At 58.3% G+C, this 27,853-nt stretch overlaps 10 protein-coding genes across 10 annotated transcripts; 7 read left to right on the top strand and 3 right to left on the bottom strand.

The window, feature by feature from the left end:
- Positions 1–1,285: 1,285 nt before the first annotated feature.
- SLS55_002695 (uncharacterized protein) lies at positions 1,286–3,500 on the bottom strand (the record flags this gene model as incomplete). Its single annotated transcript, XM_066774176.1, has 5 exons — positions 1,286–1,505; positions 1,560–1,962; positions 2,018–2,397; positions 2,452–3,333; positions 3,430–3,500. The coding sequence occupies 5 exons, from the start codon at positions 3,498–3,500 to the stop codon at positions 1,286–1,288; spliced, it is 1,956 nt and encodes a 651-aa protein (XP_066636743.1).
- A 1,308-nt stretch (positions 3,501–4,808) lies between these two features.
- On the top strand, positions 4,809–6,076 carry SLS55_002694 (uncharacterized protein; the record flags this gene model as incomplete). The annotated part of the gene is made up of 2 exons (XM_066774175.1): positions 4,809–5,113; positions 5,164–6,076. The coding sequence occupies 2 exons, from the start codon at positions 4,809–4,811 to the stop codon at positions 6,074–6,076; spliced, it is 1,218 nt and encodes a 405-aa protein (XP_066636742.1).
- A 3,131-nt stretch (positions 6,077–9,207) lies between these two features.
- On the bottom strand, positions 9,208–10,058 carry RRP46 (exosome non-catalytic core subunit rrp46; the record flags this gene model as incomplete). The annotated part of the gene is made up of 3 exons (XM_066774174.1): positions 9,208–9,609; positions 9,666–9,817; positions 9,878–10,058. 3 exons carry the CDS (start codon positions 10,056–10,058, stop codon positions 9,208–9,210), a joined length of 735 nt encoding a protein of 244 aa, XP_066636741.1.
- Positions 10,059–10,383: 325 nt separating this feature from the next.
- On the top strand, positions 10,384–10,949 carry SLS55_002692 (uncharacterized protein; the record flags this gene model as incomplete). Its single annotated transcript, XM_066774173.1, has 2 exons — positions 10,384–10,549; positions 10,630–10,949. 2 exons carry the CDS (start codon positions 10,384–10,386, stop codon positions 10,947–10,949), a joined length of 486 nt encoding a protein of 161 aa, XP_066636740.1.
- Positions 10,950–13,993: 3,044 nt separating this feature from the next.
- SLS55_002691 (uncharacterized protein) lies at positions 13,994–15,165 on the top strand (the record flags this gene model as incomplete). Its single annotated transcript, XM_066774172.1, has 4 exons — positions 13,994–14,080; positions 14,138–14,422; positions 14,488–14,817; positions 14,893–15,165. 4 exons carry the CDS (start codon positions 13,994–13,996, stop codon positions 15,163–15,165), a joined length of 975 nt encoding a protein of 324 aa, XP_066636739.1.
- Positions 15,166–15,937: 772 nt separating this feature from the next.
- Positions 15,938–16,891, top strand: YPT7 (Rab GTPase ypt7; the record flags this gene model as incomplete). Its single annotated transcript, XM_066774171.1, has 7 exons — positions 15,938–15,967; positions 16,022–16,075; positions 16,150–16,245; positions 16,297–16,476; positions 16,530–16,574; positions 16,626–16,728; positions 16,782–16,891. 7 exons carry the CDS (start codon positions 15,938–15,940, stop codon positions 16,889–16,891), a joined length of 618 nt encoding a protein of 205 aa, XP_066636738.1.
- Positions 16,892–17,508: 617 nt separating this feature from the next.
- Positions 17,509–19,041, top strand: SLS55_002689 (uncharacterized protein; the record flags this gene model as incomplete). Its single annotated transcript, XM_066774170.1, has 3 exons — positions 17,509–17,691; positions 17,811–18,203; positions 18,292–19,041. 3 exons carry the CDS (start codon positions 17,509–17,511, stop codon positions 19,039–19,041), a joined length of 1,326 nt encoding a protein of 441 aa, XP_066636737.1.
- A 502-nt stretch (positions 19,042–19,543) lies between these two features.
- Positions 19,544–21,092, bottom strand: PUS4 (pseudouridine synthase pus4; the record flags this gene model as incomplete). The annotated part of the gene is made up of 2 exons (XM_066774169.1): positions 19,544–20,895; positions 21,050–21,092. The coding sequence occupies 2 exons, from the start codon at positions 21,090–21,092 to the stop codon at positions 19,544–19,546; spliced, it is 1,395 nt and encodes a 464-aa protein (XP_066636736.1).
- Positions 21,093–21,665: 573 nt separating this feature from the next.
- Positions 21,666–23,486, top strand: SLS55_002687 (uncharacterized protein; the record flags this gene model as incomplete). Its single annotated transcript, XM_066774168.1, has 1 exon — positions 21,666–23,486. The coding sequence occupies one exon, from the start codon at positions 21,666–21,668 to the stop codon at positions 23,484–23,486; it is 1,821 nt and encodes a 606-aa protein (XP_066636735.1).
- Positions 23,487–24,327: 841 nt separating this feature from the next.
- Positions 24,328–26,823, top strand: SLS55_002686 (uncharacterized protein; the record flags this gene model as incomplete). The annotated part of the gene is made up of 1 exon (XM_066774167.1): positions 24,328–26,823. The coding sequence occupies one exon, from the start codon at positions 24,328–24,330 to the stop codon at positions 26,821–26,823; it is 2,496 nt and encodes an 831-aa protein (XP_066636734.1).
- Positions 26,824–27,853: the final 1,030 nt, after the last annotated feature.

Here is a 27,853-nt window from a genome sequence, read left to right as displayed (position 1 = left end):
CGTGACGCGACGTTGTTGAAGTGTCGAGGAGGATGGAAGAGGGTTGGTCGTGGCTTGGAAGGTCTGGAAGAAACCGTCGCTGAACAGACTGCTTCAAAGCTAGAGTCTGCGCAGTCGTGAAGCTCGAGCCGGAGCAGAGGCGCAACCAAGTTGGCGCGGTTGGGTCTGGCAGAGGACGCGACGCGCTCTATCAAAGGCGGAGCTGTGTGTGTGTGGCTGGCAGAGTGCCTGAGCAAGCAAAAGCTTGGATTCTTGGAAGGCTGCGTAGCGCTCGCGAAAACTACAGCCGTCGGTGTTTGGTTGGGGTGAAGAAGAAAGAGAGGTTGAGGAGCGGGCGTGGAATATATGCGCAGCGGAGGAAGGCGGGCGGTGCCAAGCATTGTTGGCGGACGCGGCCAGCGTCTCACCCAGGGTCCAGCATAACACCGCAAGTCGAGCATGTCCCGCTGTGCTTGCTCTTATCAGTTCGACCGTGCTATCACCATCTCACCGCCGGCGGCCCGCTGCGCAGGTGAGGGCGATGGTAGAGTGCAAGGTGAGAGCCCAGTGGGTCCAAGGAGCAAAAGGACAAAACCCCACCCCCCGGAAAGTTGACACTCGTCGTATCACAGTACGAGCGGAAAATTCTGCGTGCAGGGACCAAAGCCGCGTTGACGTGAGAACATTGAATCTGTAATCTGCTTCGAAGCGTTTACCTACCGCGTTGAGGTGTTTCTTCTGAAATGGATTTCCTTGTTGCAGGCTGGACCAGGTGGGGATCAGTCTGACGCTGCCGATTCTGGTCTGATAGAAGACAGCGCTACTAAACCCAGACGCCATGGGCGAGCTTGGAGAGACATATCAATCCGCGCCTGCGTTCAGTCAACCACAGCTGATCAGAAGAGCACCCCAACACTGAACGCACATGCAATTGGAAAACAGCGTGTCGAAAGCTTCAAGTCAGTTCGTGAAGACAAACGATGGGCATGAGAGACAGGAGATAGAAGCACAATGGACCGGCAGCGGTTTTTCGTTGAAGTAGTTTGTCAAGGCTGCCTGTTAGCGAGCCAAGAGTCTTCCTGCAACTTGAAGACAGGCATTTACGCATCCACAGGAGACTTATAGCAAGCAGGGGATCTCTTCTATGTCGCACATACGTGTAGCCGAAAACCGCACGACTGCATCCCAGAAGTTTTACGTTTGGAATAGCAGATGCCGCGGAAATGAAATTCGTGCCAGTCAACTCCATCGTCTGCTGGGCTACTTAATTCTTTGGGTATCGAACTGCACATAAGAAAAGTCATGATCATGATATCTCCAGCCCCTTTGCATGCTCCTCATATGTGTCCACAATCCACTGGCAGAATTCTTCCCACTGCCTCCTGAAGAAATTGAACCCGTGTTTCTTTGCGTCGTTGTCGAGACAGCTGTACTGGATACTCCATTCAATGAGCTGACGCCAGCCGTGAACACTCATGATGGGCGTCCCAACCATGACCTGGTAGAATTCGTGGTTCATATCGGCTCTGTAGCTGAACGTTAGCTCTGTTCACGATTCATCAACACGAAGGGTAACGTACCTAAACAAGGCTGGGTTGTCTGCATTAACTGTGCAGGGAATGCCGGCTGCCAAAATCTCCGGGTACGGGTGTTCTTTGACGTTGCGACACAGATGGAGAAGTTCATTCGAGACTGGACAAATTTCGACGCAGATGTCTTGATCCTTGAACTTCTGAATGAGTCGAGGATGTTTTGGTAGAGCAAATCCATGCCCCACACGCTTGGCTTTTAACAGCACAGACTCGTAAAGATTGGAGTTTTCCGGGTCTTTCGTGCCGCCAGTGTCCAAAAGAGTCTCTCCCGCGTGGAACATGAACGGAATGTCAATTTTGAGCTTGTCGCACGTCTTGACAAAAGACAAGAGTTCGTCACGGTAAAAGCTGATTGGATTTGGGCGATCCTCGGCACCGACGAGATCGAATCCTACAGTTTTGTCAGCGGTCAATATCTTGGAAACTTCTTGACTTCTTGGACGTACCGCAGATGAGATCGGGGAATTTGATAGCAAGCCTGATACAGTCCTCCAATTCCGATTGCATCTTGGCTTTCGGAATGGACCGAGGCGTACAATAGATGATCTTAATACCCTCGAAAGCCTTGGAGGGGTCGGCCTTGAGTTCCTCCCGAAACTCGGCAATGACCTCTCGAATGATGGTCATTTGTCCGTCAAGATCAATTTGTTTCAGGCCATCGTCGGATGGGATGGTCTTGTCCATGAGCATGGGTCGCAGTTCAGCGTACATAATACCGTTGTCGACCATGTTTTCCATGGCCTTCTTCACATACCAGCGATAAGTGCTTTCGTAGTTCAGAAGACCCTTGAAACACCTTGTGGCCTGGTTGAAGCGCGCCCAGATACTGCGAACTGTCAGACCATGCATAGGCGTCATGTCACATGGGGTATTGACTCACCCATTCACTGTCTGTGATGTACCGTACACTTCCTCCTCTGATAGGATCATCTTCGTCTTGACCCAGGCCGTGGCATCTCCACCGCCGGTTTGATCGCTGTATATCCTCTGAAAGTTGATCCATTTCATCCAGGGATTGTTGGTTGTGTTCTTGAAGTCGGGCTTGTAGTCCTTGGAGAATAAGTCGGCCTCCGGGTGGTTTGAAGTAAGGACGGTGAAGACGATTTCAGTCTTGTCAAAATCTTCGGGCGCCACTAACGGTACTATGCTTCTAACGAACATTGTATCCATGTTTTTCGCAAGTCTCAGGAGCTCGTCGACGGGAAGCTCAGCGTTAAAGTGGGCATGCAAATGAGCACCCTTAGGCATATGCTTGACTATTTCGAAAAGCTTGCTTTCACAGACGATCCTCTCCCTGTTGGTGAGGAACTGGCCACCCATGTCCCTGGTCGACTCATCCGGAATCGATTCCGTGGCCTTATTGCCGAAGAGGTTGTCGCGCTCGTCTTCTCGTATCGTCCACACAATGTGGGCAGCACGATTCTCAGTTTCGGAAGCGGAACGTCTAGCTTCTCTATCCCAAGACTCTGTCTGTTCCTGCTGTAGTAGGTCTTTCCGACGTTCGTCATAATCCTCTTGTTGCTTCGAGTTGTTGAGGTTCTGCTTCAGCTGATCCCCTACTTGGAGAAGCTTCTCCTCGTTGGTCATGTGCTCAGAAGGTTGCTCATCGGCCTCGGCTGGAGGAGTGGCAGGCATTTCTTGATGCTTTGTCCTCTTGCGAGGAGAATCATCGGACTTTCTAGCAAACATCTTGGCGTTCTTGGAGTCCTTCTCATTCAGAGCACCTTTGCTTTCTCTTTTTCGTAACCTGTCTTTGTAAGTCCTGGTGAAGCATTAGATTGAGCTGGTGGGGGCCAGGTGCGGCTGGGAATCTAATATTGGCGAGGAACAACAGGCAGCAGAGAAAAAGGGGACCAACCTCGGCGACAACACACGTAGCCAATTCTTTCCTGATCCAGGCACATTTGTTTCAGAGTCGGGTTCGTACATGATTGGGCGGTTGAATGGTCGGCCAGTAATCACCTTTTTCTTCGCTCATTCAGGCTTTGGCGAAGTTGAGTAATTGTAGATTGGCAAGACTAGGCAAAGGACAGGATGGATAAGGGTGGCCAGCGGAATAAGTAGTGGCAGCGTAAGCACGGACAAGGCTGAAGTGATGACTGTACTCTCGCACTGCCGGCAAGCGAGGAGGCAGTGAAGGGCTCGATTGGTGCCTCAGGAAGCGGTTGCCGTTGACAGTGCGTCTACCAAGGCTCCGAGTCAGCCTTGCGCTCGCATTTTCCGCAAAAAAGGTGAAAGATGAGCAGAGCAGCAGCAGGTGACGGCCGGGGTTTATATGGGCGAGGCTGACTCTGCTGCGCCTCCTCTCGCCCCGCAGCTGTGTGACGCGAAAGAGCGAGGCTGGCGGTCGAGACAGCAGGCGCATGCAAGCGCGCGAAGCAGCTGCAGAGAAGGCAAAATATAGGAAAAGCGAGTGAATGGAACTACGAGAGGCGTTGAGACACGTCGCGCGTGCTCTTGGCCACGTCGTGTGCGCGGTCGCGGGTGCGCTGCTCAGCCCTGCAGCGGGTGCCTGGAGCAGTGCGGGGAAGACAGACGAGGACAAGCGGAAAAGAACTCACCGGGGCAGTCGCATCCGCATCGGGAGCGAGGGTCGTGACTTTGGCAGGGCGGCAGACGGGGACCGACGATGTTGCGGAGTCGCAGCTTGGGCTGGACGGGAAAGCGGTCGCCTACCTAGCAAGCGTGCGGGTGCACGTCACGGTAGCAGGCCTGGCTGCCTGTCAGCTCGGCAACTGCCCCATCCAGGTTGCGGGCAGGGCCCTGTCGCGCGTCTGTCGGGTGTCGGCGCCCTGAGTCAACCACCTGCACCGATGCGCGACCGTCTGCTTCACCGCAACACAGGCGCGGCGCCAAATTTGGAGCAGCAGGTGGAGTTTGAGATGGCGAGCGCTTGTCTCGGCGGCTGTGCCCGTGCTCGCGCCCAACGATCCCCGCCGACCACGGCCGCTGACTGGCCGCCGACGAGGCTGAACCCTCCACACCACGCCGTGGGGGCGGCGTGCATGCAGCCCTAGCGCTCAGCCGCCGCCGCTGCTCTGCTCCCGCGTCTCTGCTCACCGGCGAGCCGTGCCGCAGCAGGAGCCTCCCAGCCTGTCCGAGCTCCATCTGCTTCTTATATACAGCCGCCGCAGCTGCCTAGCTGCGCCGGCCATTCCTTCTGCCACTTCCCAGCTAGTCAGCTGCGCTAACCTCGACCATCCGAGCCCTGCCAGCCCAGCCACTCCTCCAGCAGCAATGGCGGACAACAACAACCAGGGCGACGGCGTCCGCGGCCAGTTCTTCAGCACCATTCCCGGCTTCACCGACATCCAGCTCGACATCGTCGGTTTCCTCGCTATCCTCGGCGAGGGTTCCGTGCTGGCCAACGCCCAGGTCTCGACGCTGTCCAAATGGATGTTCGTGCCGCGCCTGCTCCCCGCGCCTCAGGCCCTGCTGCGCCCTTCTCGCCCCTCCAGGCTTGAGCCTGCCCCAGGAAGAGTCACCGGCGTCGTGTCCGGCAACGACCGCGATATGCTGAACCACATTGGCGACATTGTCCTGTAAGCCGCTCCGGACCCCTCTGCCCCACGGCTGAACTGACTTTCCGAAGCGACGCCGACTCGTTGAAGGAGTTCCAAGTCCGCTGCGTCGAGATCGAGCGTAATGACGAAGCTCCTGTGGTCAAGGCTCGTGCCTTCGGCTGGCTCACTGCCAACAACATCCTCGGTGCCATCTTCGCTCTTGCCATCCTCGTCCTTGCCGCCATTTGGCAGGACGGCATGGCCCTCATTGCCGTCTGCTGTCTGTCCCTGCTTTCGACCGTCATTGGTTTCGGCAACAAGTGGACCCTCAAGCTGCCCCAGCGGAGGTTTACCAAGGGCAAGGTTCCTCGTGGCGACGTCGTTATTCGCCATCCAAAGGGTAGCTTCCTGGTGGTCAAGTGCAGCGAGGACATCGCCCGCGAGATCTTCTTCGCGCCGGAGAACATCGAGTACTTGATCGAGGACCAGGTGCTGTACCGCCTGCTCGCTCTCGTTGGCTCCATCCTGCTTATGGCTGGCGTCATCAGCCTCGCCAATTGCCTTGTCAAGTCCCAGGTCTGCTTCGCCGCTGCTTACTTGATCCTCAACGCCACCTATTGGATCGTTGCCGCCATTCCCGCTCGTGTCCACTGGAACACGTCTGCCTTTGTAGTGAGGCCGCAGTGCCTGGGCGAGGCTTGCGAGGAGAACAAGTGGACTGATTCGAACGACTCGTTTACCAAGGCCCTGTTCAAAGCCATCGTCGCCACAAAGGAGACCGACTGGGTGCAACTCGGCGATGCCGCCCCGCGGACAGAAGTCTGGAACCAGTGGCTGCGCGAGGCCAAGGAGGCGGCAAAGGACGCCGGTTTCGAAATTGACAAGGAGAGCAACATGACAGTCTACAAGGTCCCTGAAGATTTCGATCCCCAGGGCAGGCTGAGAGACCTCCTCAACGACCCTGAATTCAACACTCACATGCAGCAATCCGGGCATGTGTGAGCTCCATGTTTTCACGCCAAGCGCTTCGCAATCATTCAAAGAAACGGCCGTCTCGCTTTTGGATACCCTGAATTGTATTCGTCAACCCGATCTGCTATATACCCCTCTACACGCGCCATATACCACCGACATCTTCGTTGCGATTTTGTACCGCCACTTATCAGGACGAATACAATGACGGCATGACTACGATCTTCATTACACATCGCGCCATAACATTCGAAATTGTAGCGTTTACGCGTTTAGCAGAGATATTTTTTCTCCTTTTTTTTCGGACACAATGTTCGTGCTTCTTTGGCATTCCTGGCGGATGGATCTTCGAGCACTGTATTTGAAAATGGGCATGGATGGCGTTTTGTTTTTGGTTCTCATCACACCTACTTGACTAACATAATCAAATGTTCACCAACGTAGATGTCAAAAATTGGCACAGCAGTAGTAGTCCATGGAGAACGGGCACCTCCGCTGGGAAAAGCGCGAGTGCACACCTGTACAGTAGTAGTATGAAATGCATACACTCATCAGATAACGGCCACGGTCTTCACCGCTCCTCCTGCACGCTCACCAGTGGCTTCGTTAACCATGCAGTGGAAAAAGAAGGATGAAAAAAAAGGTACCCACTCCGTCTCCATCGCTCATGCAGACTCACGCTGTCCGCCCTTCCGGCCCCCAAACACGACCGCAGATCACGATAACGACAGCCACAACAGCGACCAACAAACACACAGACCACGAACGACATCGATGGGCGCTTAAAAAAAACACACACGCACACAACGGCCACACAGGCACCCGTGCGCCGCGCGGGTCGGCGCGCGGATCGCTTCCGTACTGACAATAAGGCCGCCGCCGACTTGTTGCATCTTTTCTTAGCGCTCCGACATCACGACCTGCAGTCGTCGTCGTCGTCGTCGTCGGCGACAGCCCACACAAAAATCTTCCAGAAAAAAAAAGTGCCGACAAGGCAGCTGAACATGATCTGCAAACGACTCCACACCAATGCCCCCCGTCCGTCCGTCCCTGCAGCACCGGTGTGCCGGTACATATGTAGCCAGCCCTTTCCGATCGGACCGGGCGAGCGCGGCGCGATCGCCGAAAGTATGTAGGTAAAGTCGGCAGCACCGACATACATATCCCGTTACATAGCCAGCGCTTATTACACACGTACATACAAACCGCGGCCGAGAGGCGTCGTCGAACAAAAATCCCATGCCGCATCGCATGCACGCATGAATCCTTCCAGGGGACGAACTGTTTCTCTCACGCGACGATGGCCAGTGACAGAGCGAGACGAATCGCTTCTTGAAGCGGAGGATTCGGGAGGGGTCGTTTTCTTTTTTTTTTCCTTCCCCACAAGTCATGGATTGCAAAGCCTTGGGGGAGCGAGCGATGGCGAGCTAGCTAGCGAGCTGGCTGCTGTGCTGTGCCTCCGCCACTTCGCGCTTGCTGAAACGGCGCCGCCCACGGGGCGCGGCGGGCGGGCGGCCTCCTAGGTGGAGGACGATATGCGTGATGCGCTGTTCATCATCTGGCGGCTCTTGTTTTTTTTTTTCTTTTGCCTCCTTTCTGTTTGAAGGGTGTTTTTTTTTTTTCCCCCTCTGACGGTTGATCGCTTAGACAGGAGGGAGGAGGGACACGTCGGTGTGTTTGGGACTGATTCGTGGGTTCTGCTCTTCCTTTCGTATCCGCCGCCGCCGCGCGCAAAGAAGCTAGCTGGTGCCTCCACATGCTTACTCCTTGGAGCTTCCCTCCTACAATACCTGACTAGTAGGTACGACGGGGCCGGCGGTGATTATGCAGTAGATGTGTAGCAACGCGTTTACAAAAGCGAAAGAGAGGGAGGGAAAAGAGAGATAGAGAGAGAGAGAAAAAAAAGATAGAATCCACTCACAAGCAAAGAAAAGAACGAGACCTCCAAATGCCGTAAGTAGACGTTCCCGCAGCAGAAGCAGCAGGGCAGACCACATGTATTTCACTCTCAAAATCCGGTACAACCGGCACTCCCGCCCGCCCTAGGTACCCCAACCGTAAACTTATCTAAGCAACTCTACTACTTCCCGCCTCTCCCGCGCGCAAGCGTTCCGCCGCGCGCGGGAGGAGCCGCTCGAAGCGGTTGCGAGCTTGCACAAGGTGTGTGTGATCATCTTAGGGTACGGATAGCCGCCCCGGTTAGTTGGTGAACAAGGATGTTCCTCGTCCGCCCCCTTCAAGCCATCTAAAACGCGCTTTCCGCGGAACCACTGATCCCTGACGAGCTGGTGCCGATCCCGACGTACGGGGGTTACATGGAGACGCCAGAAAAGGGTTTGCTACCACCACATCTGGAAATAAGATGAAGAGGGGGAGGGAGGAGAAACTGTGTGCGCCGCTCTCGCTCGTGTAGCCCCAGGCCAGGATGTTGACTGACTGACTGACTGACTGACTGGCTGGCTGGCTCATCGATATGCGTTCGATGCAATAGTGGCACCATTCGCACATGCCTGGTTTCTGTTGTTCGTTCCATTTCTCTTTTTTTCCGATGTTGGATCATCGTGACTGTCTGCGCGCTATGCTGTATGTACCTAGCTCCCCAGCTGAATGACCCAGCTGTTTCTTCTGCTGCCGTTGATGCGCGTCCGAGGCATGCCACGTATGTTGCCCCAGGTCCCTATCATGCATAGACGCCCATCACGGTAGGTGGAGAGAGAGAGATAGAGAGACGCATGTCGGACGAGGCTCATGCACAAGCAAGGCCGGTGCCACCTGAACGTATCCCAGTAGAGCTGAGCGATGAGCCTCCCCACAGCCTCGAACTCTCCTCGTGCCCCGTAGCCCAAAACCTTGTCCCCCATTTCTGCACAACTGGCTGCGCCTCCCTTGCCGTCGCTTAAAAGCTGGTGAAACCTACCCCGCTCCTGTCCATTGGCGGTGGTACGAATGGTACTCTCTGTTAAGACGCCCGACCGGCATAGCCAAGACGAGAAGCTAGCCAGACGCCAGCCACAGGGCGTATCGCGGCCACCTCAGCTTCGTCAAACTGGCTGGAGATAATGCCGCAGCTTCGCCGCAAAGAAAAAAAGCAGTCAATCAGCACCGCCTCTCGTAAGGCCGCGTTCGCATTCTTGCCGGGGCGCGCACTTGCGTCTGAGAACTCAGGGCGCCTCCTTCCATGCCTGCTCCCTGTGTACCTTCAGGCTCACTGCATCCTTCAGCACCGAGTGCAAGTTTTCGGCTTCCTTTCCATCCACCTCCATGCCCTCCCCTGCGTCCTCTGCGGCACAGCATATCCCCGCCGCAGCATCATGCAGCGCGTCCCAGGTTTTCAGGTCGAATTTGCCTTCGCTCTCGGCTAGCAACAACTCGCCCTTTGGTGCGAATGCAAAGACGTGGAGGGACGAAGCCTGCGCAAGGTCTTTGACGGACGGGTTGGTGATGATGTCATTGGTCGGGGACGCTGCAAGGAGAGCAGCAGAGAAGGTCGTGGAAAGCGGGATGGAGGCGGAGACGAGGGAGAGCACGGAGGCTTGGAGGAGAGCGGGGAGAATGGACAAGATCTGCACCATAGCTCAGTAAGTGGACGGGATTTTGGACGCGCAAGGGGAGCAATCACCGAAGAGCGCGAACGGTCGTCAGCGGCGTCGCCCTCAGGCACAGTGAGGACTTGCAACGTCACTTGGATGAGGGTGCGCGGGTGGTTGCGGACAAGAATGACGTGCCGCAGCGTGTTGTGGATGAGCGTCTCGAGGTGGCGCTCTTTGGGGCCTGTAATCGTTCGTCAGGCTCCTCAACGTCCGAACCACTTGCTGGGAAATGAGTGCTCACTTCCAACGCCGGAAGCGGGGCGCACATTCACTTCAATGGCGGCTTCTTCGGGCAGCTCGTCGCGACGCTGCACCTCTAGCGGGCCATTGACAGCGCCCAGCACCGAGTATCCGTTCTGCGAGAAGGTGGCCGAGCCATCCGCACGGCGCAGGTCGGACAGAGAAGCTTGAGGGGCGGGCATGACGCAGGGTTGTACGGCAGAGCTGTCGTGGAGAGGGTGGGATGTTTTTTTTCTTTTCGACAGCTGCGAGAATTCCAAGGCGCGTCGCGCAGGATGCTTCCCCAGAAAATGTGGCCGGCGCTGTGCAAACGCCGATCCGAAGATGATCCGCGTCATGGCCGAGGCAGATTCCCGCCCGGGCATGTGCGGCGCCATAGCTCTCTCACATCACAGCTGTAGTAGATCACCTACTCGCGCATTCCTCTTGCTCAACGTGCACGCCTTACTGCAGGCCACCGACTGAGGAAATTAGAGTAACAGCCCAGCGGACCCGTCGATCGCTCACATGGCGTCCAGCCGTGTCCAAACGCCCGTCAAGCGCCTGCTGGTCGAGCTTCAGTCCTACCAAAGCGATCCGAACGATGCGCTGCAGCGCCTCGGCCCGGTAAACGACGACGAGCTGACGCACTGGCAAGCCGTGATGAGAGGCGTGCCGGGGACGCCGTACGAAAGTACTCTCTCTCCCCTCCCTTACATCCATTCCCACCCCTCCGAACTCAGCTAACGGTCTCTCCCCCGCGCTGCCGGATAGACGGCCGCTGGCTCCTCGACATCCGCATCCCGCAGACGTACCCACTCGCGCCGCCCGAGGTCAAGTTCGTGACGCCCATCTGCCACCCGAACGTGCACTTCAAGACGGGCGAGATCTGCCTCGACACGCTCAAGGCGGCGTGGAGCCCCGCCTTCACCGTCTCCACCACCATGACCTCGGTCCACCAGCTCCTCACCTCCGCCGAGCCCGACTCGCCGCTCAACATCGACATCGCCCAGCTGCTGCGCCAAGGCGACATTGTGGGCTACGAGAGCCTGATACGGTTCTACACCGAGATGGAGAGGTATGAAGGCAGGTAGCAGAGAGGGATGCGGGGGTGGTGTTTTTTTTTTGGTGGCTGGCATGGTCTGCGGACATGGCGGCCGCTCGGTCCTCGGCGAAGGCATCAGCCCATCATCCACGGCACGTGTCACGCTGGTATTTCAAGCAAGCGTTTGCTCCGTACGGCGTTTTGAATGTATTGGGAAGCGTCTATTTGATACATGTATTTGTTGGGAGACGGAAAGCTACTCAATTTTTCCACTCGGGTATTAAGTATTACTCGTCCACGCAGCAAAGGCCGCTTTGAGGCCAACAACAGGAAGGCCAGATATGCTCATGACAAACAACAACAAGGCCCGATTTGCTCATGACTTTTCGGCCAACTTCAAAATCCCCACCCGCTCCAAACTCCAAACAATCGACAGCAAATTCCCGCGTGTTCATCAGGTCCCGTAGCGCGTCGTGTGGAAAACAAGGCGGTTCGTAACTCGATGCCATCCCGCCTAACGTATTTCAATCGTCCATTGGTTCCGGCGAACGCCTGGGGCCAACGGGCCTCCTCTCATGATGGTGCCTCGTATCGATCTCCTCGGACCATTGCTGTCCGTGGAGATGCTCCTCTCGTACTGCGTGATGGTTGGCGGTAGTGCGGTCTGCGTGACGTCACACGAATGGCTGCGGATTGTGGGCAGAAGTGGCGGTGCAGCAGGAGCATTCGAGCTCGAGAAATGGAAAGGCGGCGGTGCCGGAGGAGAGGCCGGACTTTGGAAGAGGAAAAAGCTCGGGTTGGGCGAGTCGGCTCCGGGAAGTGTGTTCGAGTATGGCAGCCGGGGCGGCGGTGAGGCGGCATCAATGGAGTCTCTGCGTTTCTCGGCCAATGTGGTGGATTGCTCGTCGTGCATCTGAGAGCGGCGGCGGCGGCGCAAACAAAATAGTAGCAGGCAGAGCACAGCGGCCAACGACAGCGCTATTGATCTCCAGAGAGGCGTGGTCGCAAGCGTCGCTGCGGCTTGCATTTGTGCGGCAAGGTGGTCAGAAACGAGCTCGGGCAAGGGAGGCATGGCTCGTGGCTGGAGGACATCAAGTGTTTTCAACCAAGCAAACGGCCAAGGACCTGCTGCAGGCAGTTATTATAGCAGACGAGCAGTCGGGCTACTAAGCACTAGGATGGCCATGTTCACTCGTACAACGGCCACAATGTGGCCGGGGGGAAGTGCGAAGGCGCACAGCACGTCAAGGATGCATCGCGGGTGGCTCTCTTGTGCGGGAGTGAAACCAGGGCGGGGCCATCTGGCGGCCCTCGACGTGGGCGTAGCGAGCGGTGACGGCGTAGGCGCGCATCTAACGGGAGGTCTCAAGCTGGAGCGGAGGGCGGCAGCTCAGGAATGGACGTGTGGCCATGGTTGAGCATGGTTGAGCTTGCGGGGCGGGCAGCGGCCGGGCCTGGCGTTCAGCTGGGACAGAGCAGCGGGCCATGTCATGCTCGGGCCTGGCAGGGGAGCGTGACCGAGAGAGCGAGCGCCAAGGGCGGAATGCGACCCAAAGCGCAGGGCTTAGGCGATGGATGGCGTCTTTTCAGCTTCGATGGTCACGAAAATGGCGTTCTGGGGCGGCGATGAGGCGGCGTTGCGGTGGGCTGGCCGGGGCGCAAGCGATCGCCCGCGCCTTCTGCCTCGCCGGCCACCGCATGCGCCTGCGCTGCTGCTGTTGTTGACGCCGCTGCTGCAGTCGGTTTACCTGCATCATTCTGCGGACATGGCGACCCATCGCACCGGAGCCCGCGCCGGGGCAGTCGTCGGCCTTTCGTGCCGGGCCTGATCATCAGTCGTCAGCCACCCATCGCTGCTCGTTTGCGCCTGAGCAGTCAGGCAGGCCATCATGACTAAACTGCGCCACCTCATCCGTGCTTGCCAGCAGCGTGGACGACACGTTGGAAAGCTCCGGCCCCACGTCATACGTTCCTGATCAATTGGGCAGGGGTTTCGGCGCACAGCAGCTGAACGTGGATCGATAAAGCTTCACCGGCTGGCGGCCAGCCATCGTGGGTTCTGGAGGCGCGCAAGCAATAGCTGTACCCTGGCCGCTTGTTAGTCCCAGATCGCCCGCGCCGCCATTGCGGGTCCCCGTGCCAGATCTCGATAGACGATCTCCTCCAGATCCTCCATGATCGCATTCTTAAAGGCTGCTGCACCCTGAATCTCCTCCTGTCACCTGCCCAGCTGCACTGGTCCAGATCCCGCCACGGCTGGCTTCCGAGTGGATATTTCTCCGTGCCCCTTCTCTTCGTAAAAACACTCCCTAGTGCGCTTCGCTTGGTGGCGCTGGCGGTTGCTGAATCAGAATTCTTCCGCCAGGCGAACGGGCAGCTACCCGCCTCGGACACACCGAAGGCGGATTGAAAACTCGATTTTCACTACCAGCGATCACCGGATGGCAAAACGTCGCCAAGAGGTTCCAACCGTGCGGTTTTGGTTGCGGCAACGCTACAGCTGAAGAGGCAACTGTGGCTTGAGAAGCGCTGGTTCTGAACGTGTCAGTCGGTGCACTAGGTTCCCAAAGAGGATAGAATGCGCGAGCGAGATGACGATTTATATGTGCCTGCTTACCTCCCGTGCCTGAGTTCAAAATGATTTCTCTCTCGCGGTGAGCCAAACGCAACGTAGAGACGTTTGTTCCTGGCGAGACTTCTTCGAGGTATTAGTAGCCGTCTTCCGTCCGTATCCGTTTTCGTTTTCGACTTGCCAAGCCGTCGCAACCATTACCGAGAACGATCTTGGATTCGATGATCTTTGTATACGCCCTGTGGCATCGAATCGTTCCTCTACATCTGGCGAACCTCCTCCTTTGCGAGCGTCTCGGGTTCGGGAACTGACTGATCCGCTCCGGACGCCGGATGGCCGGACGAACAGCGCACCAGTTAATGCTTACATCATAACCTCCCCACATCCTGCCATCCTGTAGACTTCCGAGCCGTTGTTTTCTTTGTATAAGAGTGTAGTTCGTTGTAGCCCCAGAGTGGCTGTTAGCGAATAATCTTCCAATCTACATCAATCTTTTTCCCCTGAGATCTTCAAAATTCACCATGGCCAAACAGCGTGTCCTACTTCTCGGCGCAACCGGCAACACCGGCGAGTCCATCCTCAATGGATTGCTAGAGCATGGTGGCTATGTATGTGAATGAATACCACGGCAAACTCAAATGGCTAATTTCTGTTCACCATGACAGGAAGTCCAAATTCTCGTCAGGCCATCCTCAGCCGAAAAGCCTGAGGTGAAGAAGATTGCGGAGAGAGGCGTGAAGGTCGTGATCGCAGACATCAACGGCCCGGTTGAGGAGCTCGTTTCCATCCAGAAGGGAGTCGATGTGACCATCAGCGCTATTGATGCCAGGTCTCAACTGGCCCAGATGAACTTGGCCACTGCCGCAAAGAAGGCGGGAGTGAAGCGTTTCGTGCCATGCGCGTGGACCACTGTCGCTCCGGCTGGAGGCGTCATGTTGTTGCGGGACGACGTGAGATGAAATCCATACTCTGCCCCTTCCAACGACAGTTGTACTAACCGACCCCGCTCTTGTAGAAAGAAGAAGTGTACAACCACATCAAGAGACTCTACCTCCCCTACACAATCATCGACGTCGGATTTTGGCACCAAATCTCGTTCGCCAGCGTGCTGCCATCTCGCCGGTTCGATTACGCTACTATCATGCCCCAGTCCACCATTCACGGTGATGGTGAGCAGCCGAATATCATCGGCGATCTGCGGGACCTTGGTCGTTGGACAGCGAGGATTGTCGAGGATGAACGCACGCTCAACAAATACGTTTTTACGTGCAGTGACGTCCTCAGCGAAAACCAGATCTATTCCATCGTGGAGGAGGTGACCGGAGAAAAGCCCGAGAGAAAACAGGTGCGTCTATCCCGTTTTCATGAAGCGGACTTGCTCTTCACCTAGCACTCCGACTGATCAGCATGACGCCTCCAGATTTCGTTCGAAGAAGTAGAGGCGGTAAGGAATGAGGCTAGGATCAAGGACGAGAAGGAACCCGACAGCTTCATGAACCGGGTCATGCGTTTTGAGGCGGACTACAAGTACAGCAAATACGTGCGCGGCGACAACCAGCCCGAGTACGCCAAGTATCTTGGTTACTTGGATGCTCGCGAGCTGTACCCAGACTTCCGCCCAATCACCTTCCGTGCATTTGTGAAGGACTTGCTGGACGGTAAGATCGTGAAGCCGCACTACGACTTCATGTGAGCCTTGGGACACGACGCTTGCACCGGCCTAGGAAATGGGGCCACATGACTGTGTTACCGCTATTTCAGAAGCCGGGGACGGAAGTAGTCTGGAGATAGCCACAAATTGTACACGGTAGTGTCTATCAGTGTGCCAGAACGATAAGCTTTGATCGCAGAGTGACGTGATGATTGACAGCATCGAGCAAGGTGAGATGTACAACAGGAGTGGCAGTCTGGCTGTCGGCGATTAAGATGTGCCGGAAAAGAAGCTTTACATGGCTTGCATTACCGATACCACGTGTGGCCACTAATTGTTTGGCGTGTTTGTGTCGCAAAAGCAGGAGGCGCGTTGAGCTCTGCAGGGGTGCCTCTCCCACGCCGTGGTCCCAGTGGAACATGGAGCAGCCCAGCATGCGAGAAGTGACGTTTGCCGATGTACGAAATGACCCAAGAGGAAAGGGGTGGAGCAGGACAGGCGCGGCGGAGACGAGGGCGTGGGAAAGAGGTGGTCGGGGGTCGGCGCAAACCCTGTCGCTGGCCCGTCATAAGCAGCCAAGCTTCACCGACCTCGTGCCCAGAGCTTTGACGTCCTGAGCTGCACATCTCCCGCGTCAACACATCACACCGATACCGACAACAAAACCTCTGCTCCTGTCAGCCGCATCCACTCCCGGCGCGCATACCCTTCGACTCTGTCTGGACGACTGTCGTCCTATTTCCAGTCCGCCACAGTCCTCCGCGTCTCGTCGCAGCAGCCCAACCGCACGTACCGCCCGCCCAACACCGCGACCATGGCGTCAAGAAGAAAGGTCTTGCTCAAGGTACGCCGCCTATGCCCCGCGACGGCAGGGACACGGTGCTAACGCAAGGTGCAGGTCATCATCCTCGGCGACAGTGGCGTCGGCAAGACCAGTCTGATGAACCAATACGTACGTCGTCTCCTTCGCCGCCTACGCCGCTTCCCACCCTTGCTGCTCTCGATAATGACATCGGCTGTACACAGGTGAACAAGAAGTTCAGCGCGAGCTACAAGGCCACCATCGGCGCCGACTTCCTGACGAAAGAGGTTCTCGTCGATGACCGCTTGGTGACGATGCAGGTGGGTGGACATCGACGCTGCCAATGGGGCCACAGACTGATGCCGGTGTAGCTCTGGGATACCGCGGGACAGGAGCGCTTCCAGTCCCTTGGTGTTGCCTTCTACCGCGGTGCTGACTGCTGCGTCCTCGTCTACGATGTGAACAACGCCAAGAGTTTCGACACCCTTGATAGCTGGAGGGACGAGTTCCTGATCCAAGCGAGCCCCATGGACCCCGAGAGCTTCCCCTTCGTACGAATCCCGGCCCAAGTCACATGTTGAGTCTGTCTGTTGACACGGAGCAGGTCGTGATCGGCAACAAGATCGATGTTGAGGAGAGCAAGCGCATGGTAGGGACGGATGCTAGTGGTTGATGACGACATGGCTGATAGTGCATCCAGATCTCGACGAAGCGCGCCATGGCCTTCTGCAACTCCAAGGGCGGCATCCCCTACTTCGAGACAAGCGCCAAGGAGGCCATCAACGTTGAGCAGGCGTTCGAGGGTAGGACACCCCCATACCGTTGGTCGGCATTACCCGCTAATTGCGCCCCGCAGTCATCGCGCGCCAGGCCCTTGCGCAGGAGGAGGCAGGCGACTTCAACCAGGACTTCCCCGAGACGATACCGATCAACCTCGACGGCGACCGTGACGGCTGCGCGTGCTAAACGGCCGCGTGTCTTTTCCGTCGTTTTACTAGAGGATATGCGGTGGGGACGGCTACATTACACGAGTGATTCTGGTTCATGGCCGCGGCGTTCTGATTGGTTCTTTTGTTCTTCCTGGCGGTCCACGACAAGCGCTTCAGAGGGCATCCCGGGTCTCGGATGTAATTTCGAATATGATGCAACGCGAAAGACTGTACATACGCGTGGAATGGTGATTTTGTTTGCTGGTCACGCGTGCAGCCGGATTGCTATCAGGCGCCAAGCTTCCAGGAGCAATGCGGCGTGCCGTCGGAAGCGAGACAGGGTTATGGTGGGCACCCGCCCGTCGCCGCTGGCACGGAGGTCCCCCGACTACCCTATGCAACACCAAATGTCAGATCCCTCTCCCTCTCTGCGCACCTGCCACCCCCTCGCGACCCGGTCCATGTGCAGCCTTCAACATCCCCATGCACCGCGAACCCCGGGAAGCCGCCGCGCCCTCGCTCCTCTCACCCCCGCGACCTGAGAGTCTCTGCCGATAGCGTCGTCATCACCCACATCCGCCTATCGGACCTTCCTGTTCCATACCTCGGACCCTCATTGCTGCGGCCTGAAACATCCCACAACACCACAACACCATGGACGGAGCAGTCCGACCTGCGCTGGGCGCCCGAAGCGCATCGTCCGTTCACTCGGTTTCCCACAGTCTCTATAGCATATGGTCTGAGGGCAAGATGTCTCCGCGCTGGCGGCATACCTTGGGAATAACTTTGCTGCTGGTCACGGTTTTGTTATGGACTGCCTCCAACTTCCTCGCATCGGTGAGTGCGCCCGAGTTCCGTTTCTTCTTCCGCATGCCGCACGCACGTGTACCCTCTCGCGCGCGCACCTCGGACTTTGCAGGACATGCTGACAGGGGACTGCGTTCTTTTCCCGCCAGACCATCTTCGCCGACGACACGTACTCCAAGCCGTTCTTCGTCACCTACATCAACACTGCCTTCTTCGTCATTCCTCTGGGCCCCATATTGTTCCGGAAAGCCCGTCGCGATCCCGAGCAGTTCCGACAGCTGACCGATGCGGTCAAGCGACCATTTTCGAAGCGCGGCGTCAGCGCTTACGCGCCGGTGAAGGAGCAAGAGGACGGTGCGGAGAGGGAGGCCTTTTTGGGACAACCGCAGGACGAGGACTCAGGATCGGCAGACTTGGAGGCCGCGGGCGCGTCGCAGACGTTGAGTGTCGAGCTCGGCGACCCGCCGTTGGAACACACGGAGGGGTTGACGTTCGTGGACACGGCGAAGCTGAGCTTCGAGTTCAGCCTTGTCTGGTTTCTGGTAAGCTTGTGGCTTAAGTACTTGTCCGGTTGGTGCTCGGAGGGGTTAAAGGAGACGGAAGGGCTAACTCGCGTGCTGTGATGTGCAGGCCAACTACTTCACCGCCGCTTGCCTCGAGTACACTACCGTCGCTAGCAGCACGATCCTGACGTCAACCAGCAGTATCTGGACGCTCCTGGTCGGCGCCTTTATCGGGGTCGAGCACTTCACGATCCGCAAGCTGCTCGGCGTACTCGCCTCGCTGGCCGGCATCGTGCTGATCAGCACCGTCGACATCTCGGGCACGAACAACAACGACGAGAACCGCGGCTCCTTCCCATCCAAGACGCAGGGCGAGATTGCGTTGGGCGATGCGCTGGCGTTCCTCTCGGCCGTCATGTACGGCTTCTACGCCGTCCTGATGAAGAAGCGCATCGGCGACGAGTCGCGCGTCAGCATGCCGCTCTTCTTCGGGCTCGTCGGCCTCTTCAACGTCGTCGTCCTGTGGCCGGGCTTCTTCCTGCTCGACATCACCGGCATCGAGCCCTTCGAGATGCCGCCCTCGTTCCGCGTCACGGCCATCGTGCTCGTCAACAGCGCCACCTCCCTCGTCTCGGACATGTGCTGGGCCTACGCCATGCTGCTCACCGGCAGCCCGCTCGTGGTAACGGTCGGATTGAGCATGACGATTCCGTGCTCGCTGATCGGCCAGATTCTGATCAACGGCCAAACGAGCCACTGGGCGTACTGGATCGGCGCCATCGTGGTGCTGGCCAGCTTCATCTTCGTGAACCACGAAGAAGTCAAGGAGGAAGGAGAGGAGACTGCGGAGGCGCCAGCGCCCGCCATCTTTTCATGAGGAATCGGTCGCATTGGGTGAGTCGATTATTCGCATCGATATCTGTGTACAGGATACCCGCATATCATTTTTGCTCAGTCGAAGACGGCATCATATCGAGCGTTGTACGCATATTGGGGGGTTTTCTTCATTTGGTTCAAAGGTTCTATTATAGAGGGAATTTCATGATGGTCATGTTATCTATGGGTTCGACTTTTTTTTTTTTTTTTTTTACTTCCTTTCTGCATGGCGTTGGAGGATCTGCAATCATACTCCATGTTGCCATGTTGCCTACGCTTTTTTCATCTTCTTCCAGCATCTTACTGTATGGCGCCGGTGCATCCGCATTTATACTCCGTGCCGCGAATTTCCTCGTTTTTGCGCTCAGGGTCTCCAACCAAGCAGGCCTGAAGCTTTTTCAGTAGACAGCTTGCAAAAGCCGCGTCAAAACCCATAACTTGAGTCAGCCCAATACCTTTTGAGCAAAACCAAATGTAAATGGCTTCGAGGTGCTTTCACATCCTCAGTCCAGCTCCGGGACATCATCCTCCTTCGCCTCCCTCACGGTCTTGACCGGAGACTTGGACCTTTCCCTCCTCTCCGGGGACTTCGGCCTCGCCTGCGCCGGCGGCTCCTCAATCTTCCGCTGCTGCTCGCTCGGCTGCTGCTGCTGCTGCTCGTCCTGCTGCTGCTGCCTCGCCGTCCACTCCTCCAGCAAAGTCTTGACCTTGGGGCCCCAGACGTCCTCGCCGGCCCGCAGGTCCTCGTACTCGAGCACGTTCTTGCCGAGCTCGAAGTCGCCCTGTTCGGTGCGGACGAGGGACGTCATGCACGCCAGGCTGTCGACGGCGGCGCCGAGGTCGTGGCAGAGGGTGCGGACGTAGAAGCCGGACGAGACGGTCATGCGGATCAGGGCGGCGGGGGCGTTGGCGCCGTCGTCGTCGTCGCCGCCGCCGCTTTTTTCCGCGGGGGTGGGGGTTGGTTTCTCCTCCTCTTCCTCCTCCTTCTCGGCGGGCGACGTCTTTGCGGACGTGTCGTCGGTCTCGGCGGTGGTAGTAGTGGTGGTGGTGGCATCCGCGGGCTGCTCCGCTCCCGACTCCGTCTTGGTCTTCTTCTCGGGGATCTCCTCCGTCGCGTCACCCTCGTCCCGTTTCCTCTTTTCGCCCGCAGCAGCAGCCGCCGCCGCCGCCGAGTCCTCTCCCTCTCCCTCCACCACCGTCGCGTTCTTCGGCGCGCCAGAAGAAGACGCCTTGAGCGCGACCTCCTTCTCCTCCTTCGTCCCCTCCATCTCCTCCTTGGGATACCGCCAGCCATGCGTGCCGGGCGCGAACCAGTCGACCAGCTCAAGCTTGTACACGGAGACGGGGCGCTCCTCCATCTTGGGCGGGGCGCCGCCCTCGCGCATGATCTCGTACGCCTTCTTGCCGTTGAACTTGATGGCCGAGTAGACGGGCGGCTTCTGCATGATGTCGCCCCTAAAACGCTCCAGGGCTTCCTCGACGCTTTCGCGGGTGACGTGCGCGGTCGGCGCGCGCGCCATGACCTTGCCCGTGTTGTCGTACGTGTCGGCGGCGCAGCCGAAGAGCACGGCGGCCTCGTAGGTTTTGCGGCAGCCGCCCAGGTAGCGGCCCAGCGCCTTGGTGCCGCTGCCGACGCCCGCGATCAGCACGCCCGTCGCGAGCGGGTCGAGCGTGCCGCCGTGCCCGAGTTTGACGCGCTGCGTGCGGTTGGGCCCGCGCTTCCGCCGGTACTGCGAGCCCTGTCGCGCCTTGTCCGCGGCGACCGCGGCGCGCTCGGCGTCGAGGAGCGGCCGGAAGAGCGTGGACGGGTTGAAGTGCTCCTCGACGTCGCGGAGGACCTGGGCCGACGAGATTCCTATCGGTTTGTGGATGGCTATGCGGGCGGGAAAGGAAAGAATGGGCGCGTTAGGTCGTTCTCAAAATGTTTGTATGGCGGAGGGGGGGTCTTTTTTTTTTCTTCATGAGTGGGAGAGCTCATGGCGGGAAAGGATGTCGGGGATCGCGCATACCCAAGACTCCCTGCAGGAGCTGCGGCTGGCTGGCGGAAGACATGGCTGCGCGTCTGAGCGTGGGCGCGAGACCGAACATGCAGATTTGGAGGGTGGGAGCAATTGGTGAGTGGGTGAATTGGCGGGGGCGGAGAGCAGGTAAAGTTAGGTAGAGCTTGCAGCTTAGGTTGCAGCTGACGTCGGCGCCGTGCGGCCGAAATCCTCGCTACCTTTTTCACGTTTTCAGCCCTACGCGCCCGTTTCCTGCAGGAAGAGGGTAAGAAAGGCTGGCGCGTGATTCGGCAGAGGCCCTGCCAGCCCGCGGGTGCCTGTGCTTCTTTTGGTGCCTGTGCCCGCATTCTTTCAGCCGCGCTTCTTGCGATGCTACTTGCCTACGCACACGTCAAACAGTAGCAGCAGCCATCAACACTCACCCCAGGCGTCAGCGTCGCACCGCATCAATTCGCACCCCAGCATGTCAACGGTGAATGTTTTAACCAGCACGCCGACGAAGACGACGCCGCCTACGCCGACCAACCCATCCGCCCACGAGCAGTCACCCTCATAGCCAGCTTCGCCCGCACAAGTCACATTCAGCCTTCGATCAATCCCACGATCAACCCACCCCGAGACCATCATGGCTCCGCCGCACGCCACAACCACCACCACCACCACCGGCACCTACCTCCCCGAGACCTCGGTCCTCAACCCGCACGACCCCGCCCTCACAGACGAAAACGAGTGGGAGGAATTCCAGCTCGCGGGCGCCGAGGTGCGCGACCCGGCGACAGGCGAACCCGCCAGCCTTCTGCACGCCGACGCGACGACACCCGTCACGGTGCTGGGGCGGCTGGAGGCGGTGCCGCGCGCGTCGGCGCACCTGCTAGCAGCAGCAGCGCCGTCGCCCTTCCCGCGCGGCGGCCAGCCCGTCGTCCTGCGCGCCGTCACGCGTTTCGCCTACGGCCAGTACGACGACGGCGAGGTCGCCATCTGGGCCGCCGGCCGGGCCGGCTGGTTCAAGATCGCGGACCCGCCCGCCCGCGCGTACAGGGACGCGTTTGCCGATATGGTGGATGCGATCAATATACTGTATTTCCTCGCGGATGTGTACCGCGGCGGCGGCAACGGCGGCGGCGGGTGCTCGGCGAGGGCTATCTTCAGAAGGTACGCGGCGGAGAATCCGGAGCGGTTTGCGAGCGCGAAGCAGGCGGCCGAGGCGATTTATAGGCATAGGGAGTTTTTGATCTTGTCGATGCTGCGGGGGAAGGAGTTGGAGGATCCGGCGTGGAATTATACGGATATCTTTTTGCACCTGAAGAGCAAGTTTCCGGACGAGTTCGAGGCGATGGAGAGGAAGGAGGCGGGCAAGGTGGGGCTGGACAAGAGGAAGAAGGTCAAGAGGGGGACGTCGTCGAGTCAGAAGTCTGGAAGTCAAGAGGTCGAGTCGGCGGATGATGCGAGGCAGAAACCTCCGAAACCTCTGAAGCCTGGCGCGGCGCCGAAGAAAGATGGCAATTGGTGGGAGGCGAAGGTGGTGTGGGAGATGATGCAGAAGGTCCAGATCCAGGGACTGCTTGCGCCTAAAAACATGACGGTCGAGAATTTTGCCAAGGTTATGGTGCGGAAATTCGAAGTGGATGATAAAGAGCTGGCGGCAGACTATATCAGGGCACACGCATCGAACCTGATATACATGATGACGCATAAACGGAAACCGGCCGTTCAATGGACAGAACAGCCCGTCTACACGGAGTTGTCACAAGTCAAGCTGTCGGCCAGTGCTTTGAGAAAAGCAGCGGAACTTGCAATACGCCGACGAAGAGACCCATTACCCGACCCGGAACCCGAGTTGGTTCAGCAACAGGTTGAGCACGATTCGTCCTCAGAGGACATTCCGGCACCAGCTCCTCGGCGTGGACGTAAAGCAAGACACTCACTCCTCAGACCCAAGAGCAGCAAGTATTCGGGCAAGGGCATGACCCGAAGCGGGAAGTCGTACCACAGAAGTAGCGGAGATGAAGACGACGAAGACACAGATACCGCAGAAGTCACATCCCCACCGAAGCGCAAGATCGAAGCAGACGAGGAGACCACCAGGCGTAAGAGACAGAGCAGCCGAAGTCTCACTCAACCCGGTCAAGGACTCTCTCCGCCCGAATCGGACGACGAAAGGAAAGAGATGCTGCCTTTGCGCTGGAAAACACCGCAGAGCGCCAGAGCGACACCAGGGCTTGCGCCCAGCATCATGTCTGAGCCGGCGGTGTCGGTGGAGGCAAACTCGCCGGGCGACATCTGGCGGTGCACGCACGACGGATGCGTGCATAAAGTGTATGGGGCGAGCTTGGACGAGTCGCAGGTGCTAATAGCGGAGCACCTGGACGAGCATGACGCCAAGAGGAAAGAGGCGGTCTCGCTGGCCAGAAGCGAAGAACTGCGAAGCAACCTTCCAGTCAGGTGAGTTTAGGCTGCATTGAGGTAGATTCGCCGAGATCGACGAGAGCTAATGTGGGGAACGCCAGCAACCTGATAAAGCGGATCCGCGAGATGGCCGACGCACAGCACAACATGCAGTTGATGGGGCTGTCGGGACTCGGCACGTCAACCGACGAGAAGGCGTTTCCTGCGCCCATACGGCGGCAGTTCTGACTGGGGTCTGTACAATCTCCTCTCTGTAAACGGCGGTGTTTGGGCGTCGTTTGAAGGCGTTTCTCCGGCATTATCCCGGGATTGGGATGCGACGGGGGCTTGGATGTATGAATGGTTGGAGACGCGCCCTGTGGAGCCTCAGGTGAGCAGCATGCTCTTGGCGATGCGAAATTCTCGTTTTTCGTTTCTTCAGGGTGTGCAATAGGGAGAGGCGTGGAGAAGATACGGCGTGTGTGCTGCCTCGCCTCGCCTGCCGGGGGGCCGCCACCCACTTGTTCTGAAACACACGCCGAATTCCTTGTTTGGGCCGTCGGTGCCCGTCCTATCAGCGTGTTTGCTCCCGTCCAGTGCGTTGAAGAAATGGAGGCTCCTGGCCGGCGCTGACTCAGCCGTGACCGTCCGCTTGACCGCCCGTTCTACCCCGATCCCCCCGAACTTTATCGAGGATCATTGATCAATAGTCCCAAGTGGGCCTGGCCCAGGTGCGCTTAACCCTGATTTCGACGCGTTTACGAATGGCGTCCGGGGCCCAATCAAGCCAGCTTGGCGCATGCTACGCCGCACGCCTACCAATGCGGCTCATACAAGCCTCCTCAACCCCTCTCCACGCCGTACCGCGACCCTGACCGCAATGCAACCCTCTCCCCCCCATCATGGACTCGATTCCCGCCCCCAATGGAGCAGCGACCGCTGAAATGCCCGGGAGCGCTGGCCCGCGGCGGACCTGCTACTTCTGTCGGACCCATGGAATCCGCTGCTCGGGGCACTCCATCTGCGACGCCTGTCGCGCCCACGACGTCGAGTGCGCCTACGAGGCGTATGGTGGCGGCAGCCAGCCGGGCAAGCCTCCATACAACCCGCCACGGACCGAAATCCTCAGTGGCTACGCCTCTCCGGGCTCCAGTCTCGCGTCCACCGCGGCCACGCCGTCCGAGGCCTCAGGAGCCCAGCGGCACCTTTGCGAGGAGCTGGAGCACGTCGCCCACCGGTTGTTCGTGCAAAGCCACATTTCCCCGGCCGCCGAGCTTCACCGGAGCGGCTACTGGCATGGCGCCGCCACGCGGGAGCCGGTCCACGGTGGCTTGAAGCTACCGTACCGTGACGTCTTCAACGGCTTAGCGCAATCCATCGTCGAACTTTTCTTGATCCGCTTCAACTCCTTGGGCTGCTCTCCACGCGAGCAGACGACGCTCGTGGGGTTGGGCCGACTCTTCTTGCAGCCTCAGGCCCTGCCGTCGTTTGGCATCTTCGCCCCGCCCATTCCGCCGCAGAGCTTCACCGACCAGAAGGTGCAGCAGCTGATTGAAGTCTGGTTTGCCACCCACCCCCTGTCGTTCGTCGTATCCAAGACATTGCTGCTTCAGTCCTATCGCAATGGCACCCATGACTACGAGCTACTGGCCCTGGTCCTTGCCGAGGCCAGCTTCATCGTCGGCGACCTAGACGTGGCATCCATCGAGGCCTTTGTCGAAGCAGCCCGGGCACGTGTGCTCGAGCGCCCATCCCTTTCGCTCTCGACCACGCAGGCCATAGTCATCCTGGGCTGGCATGACTTCTGCCTCAACCGCCCGCGCCAAGGCTACTGCTACCTCGAGTTCGCCCGGATGGTGGCCGCCCAATGCCTCGCCGAACTCCGTCAAGCATCTCCGGGAGACTACCACATGAACGGCATCAACATCCGGGCCGTGGAAACCGAGCTCTACCAACGCATCTACTGGATCACCTCCTCCGTCGCGCTCTGGGTCTCCCTCCACCAGTCCTCGCCCGACTCCGACGCCCTCGCCCCCCTCGACACGGCCTCCCTGCCTCCCCCGGACCTCTCCTCCTCCATCGTCTACTCGCTCGACGAGACCTCGGGCAACGTCGCGTCGCTGGTCGCCCAGAAAACCGGCGTGCGCGAGCTCTGGTCGCTCGCCCACCTCACCTCCACCATCGGCCCCATCTTCAAGCTCTGCCTGCAACAGCAGCAGCAGCAGCAGCGCCGGCACGGCTCGTTGACGTCCTCGACCAACTCCAGCCCGGTAGGCCAACAGCAGCAACAGCAGTCGTACTGGACAGCGCCGACCCCACCACCACCACCCATGCCGTCCCGCCCGCCGATGACGACGACGACGACGACGGGCTTGGCCCTGGCCCCCCTCCTCCGCTCCCTCCTCGCCGACGCCCGCGCCCGCCTGCCCGCCACGCTCGACCACAGCAACCCGTCCCAGACCTTCACGTGCTCCGCGTACCAGCTCATCGCCATCCACACCGCCTTCCCCGCGTTTCCTTCGTCGACGTCTTCTTCTCCTTCTCCTTCTCCTTCTTCTCCTACCTCCTCGTCTGGCGGCCCCATGATGTCGATGTCGATGTCGATGGACGATGGACGGCAGCAGCAGCAGGGAGCCCCTTCTTCCTCTTCGTCGTCGTCCACCACAACAACCCTCCAAGCCATCCGCACCTTCCTCGCCGCAACGCAAACCCTCCAGCGCCAAGCCGCCCTGCAAGACCTCTTCGGCGGCCGCGCCGACCACGACGTCCGCACGGCCCCGTGGGTCGTGCTGGGGCTGGATACGTGCGGGAGGGCGGTGGCAAGGATGATGAGGCAGATAGTAATACTGCAACAGCAACAACAGCAACAACAGCAACAACAGCAACAACAGCAACAACAGCAACAACAGCAACAACAGCAACAACAGCAACAACAGCAACAACAGCAACAACAGCAACAGCAACAGCAACAGCAACAGCAGCAACAAGGGAAGATGGCCAGGGTTACCGGTGTCGTGCAGGAGGTGGCGCGCGGCTTGTGGGAGGCTAGCGCGCATCGCTCGTTGAGGAATGAACCGGGGTTGCGGGGGGTGAGGGAGCGGTTGGCGAGGGTCGTGGGGGTGGGCGTGGATGGGGTGGGGAGGGGGAGGGGGCATGGGCAGCAGACGGCGTCGCCGCCGAGTGGGGTGGTGTTGCCGTCGCAGGATGGTCGTGGTAGTGTGGGTGGTGGTGGTGGGGGAGCGTTGTGGACGGGGGGTATCGAGGGGTTGGAGGTGACGTGGTCCGGGGAGCCGGATTTGAGCAATTCGGCGGCGGAGCTGATGGATGCGGGGGTGGGGCAGGGGGCGGGGGTGTCTGGGGAGGGGTTCTATGGAGGGTGGAATCCGGTGATGTATTGAGAGGATGGTTTTGGAGTCGTGGTTCCTGATTAAGGGGATTGGCGTGCAAGGCTTCTGTCAGAGAGGTACTATAGATGTGAGAAAGGTAAGGCTCAAGACTGGCTTATGGGCGGATAATAGGCGAATGGAGGTAAGTACTGGGTAGCGAACAAAAAGGATTGGATTTTGTATGTTTTGTCCAGTTCTCGATAGACGTCGGCGCCGTTAAGCGCATGGTTTTAAGCCAACGTATAAGAAGATTTTACTATGCTCTTGTCTTGTCTTGGGATCTCCAAAATGCGAACCTGTGTCGAAAATGCTCCGCACCAACCAGCTTCCAGGATCCGGACGCACTTGGGAGGGGGAGAGGGGGGTGAGACCTGGCCGCAGCGATCGCCTACCGATAAAGATTCGGCCCCGGTCCTGGCCACCAACCCTGGTCCCAAAACTACACCGACATTCTTTGCTTTTCTTGTAGCACAATTCTTCTCATGTGTTGACAAACGACGAGAAGTGCGTCTTTGAAGCTCACTACAACGGCAAAATCAAAGATGGCTAGATTCAAGGTGACGAAGCTCAAAATTCATATGTAGTCATGCATAAAGATCCCTTCGAAGTGGAAAAAAGCAATGTCAACAAACATTACTCGCTGCAACAGCGTTGGGCGATCTGATGTCGCCAGGATGTGTGCAGATCAGCTATCATAGCCAGAATGTGTGCAGATCTGCTATCATCGCCAGAATGCGCGAACCCCGGTCCCCGGATGAAACCGATTCTGATACTTGGCAACCCTTGAGCATTTAAATTGTGCAGCACAATGCCCAATTAAGCAAGCTGCAGTCTGCAATGTCGGTATTTGAGTCCAACCAAGAAAAAAAAACCCCGAATTACGCCACGGCAGGAATTCGACGTAGGACCTAGGTGAGCAGCGGCACATCGCCCAGCATATTGGCCATCAAGCGAAATGATCCACTCCATCGTGCCCAAGCATCAGCATCCCCGGAACATGGACCGATCCAAGTTGTAGCCTCATAAACCGGCTTCGAGCTGT

The sequence above is a fragment of the Diplodia seriata genome (genome assembly GCF_021436955.1).
Source record: "Diplodia seriata strain FDS-637 chromosome Unknown scaffold_2, whole genome shotgun sequence".
Classification (NCBI taxonomy): domain Eukaryota; kingdom Fungi; phylum Ascomycota; class Dothideomycetes; order Botryosphaeriales; family Botryosphaeriaceae; genus Diplodia; species Diplodia seriata.
This window is presented reverse-complemented; position numbering and strand designations above follow the sequence as displayed.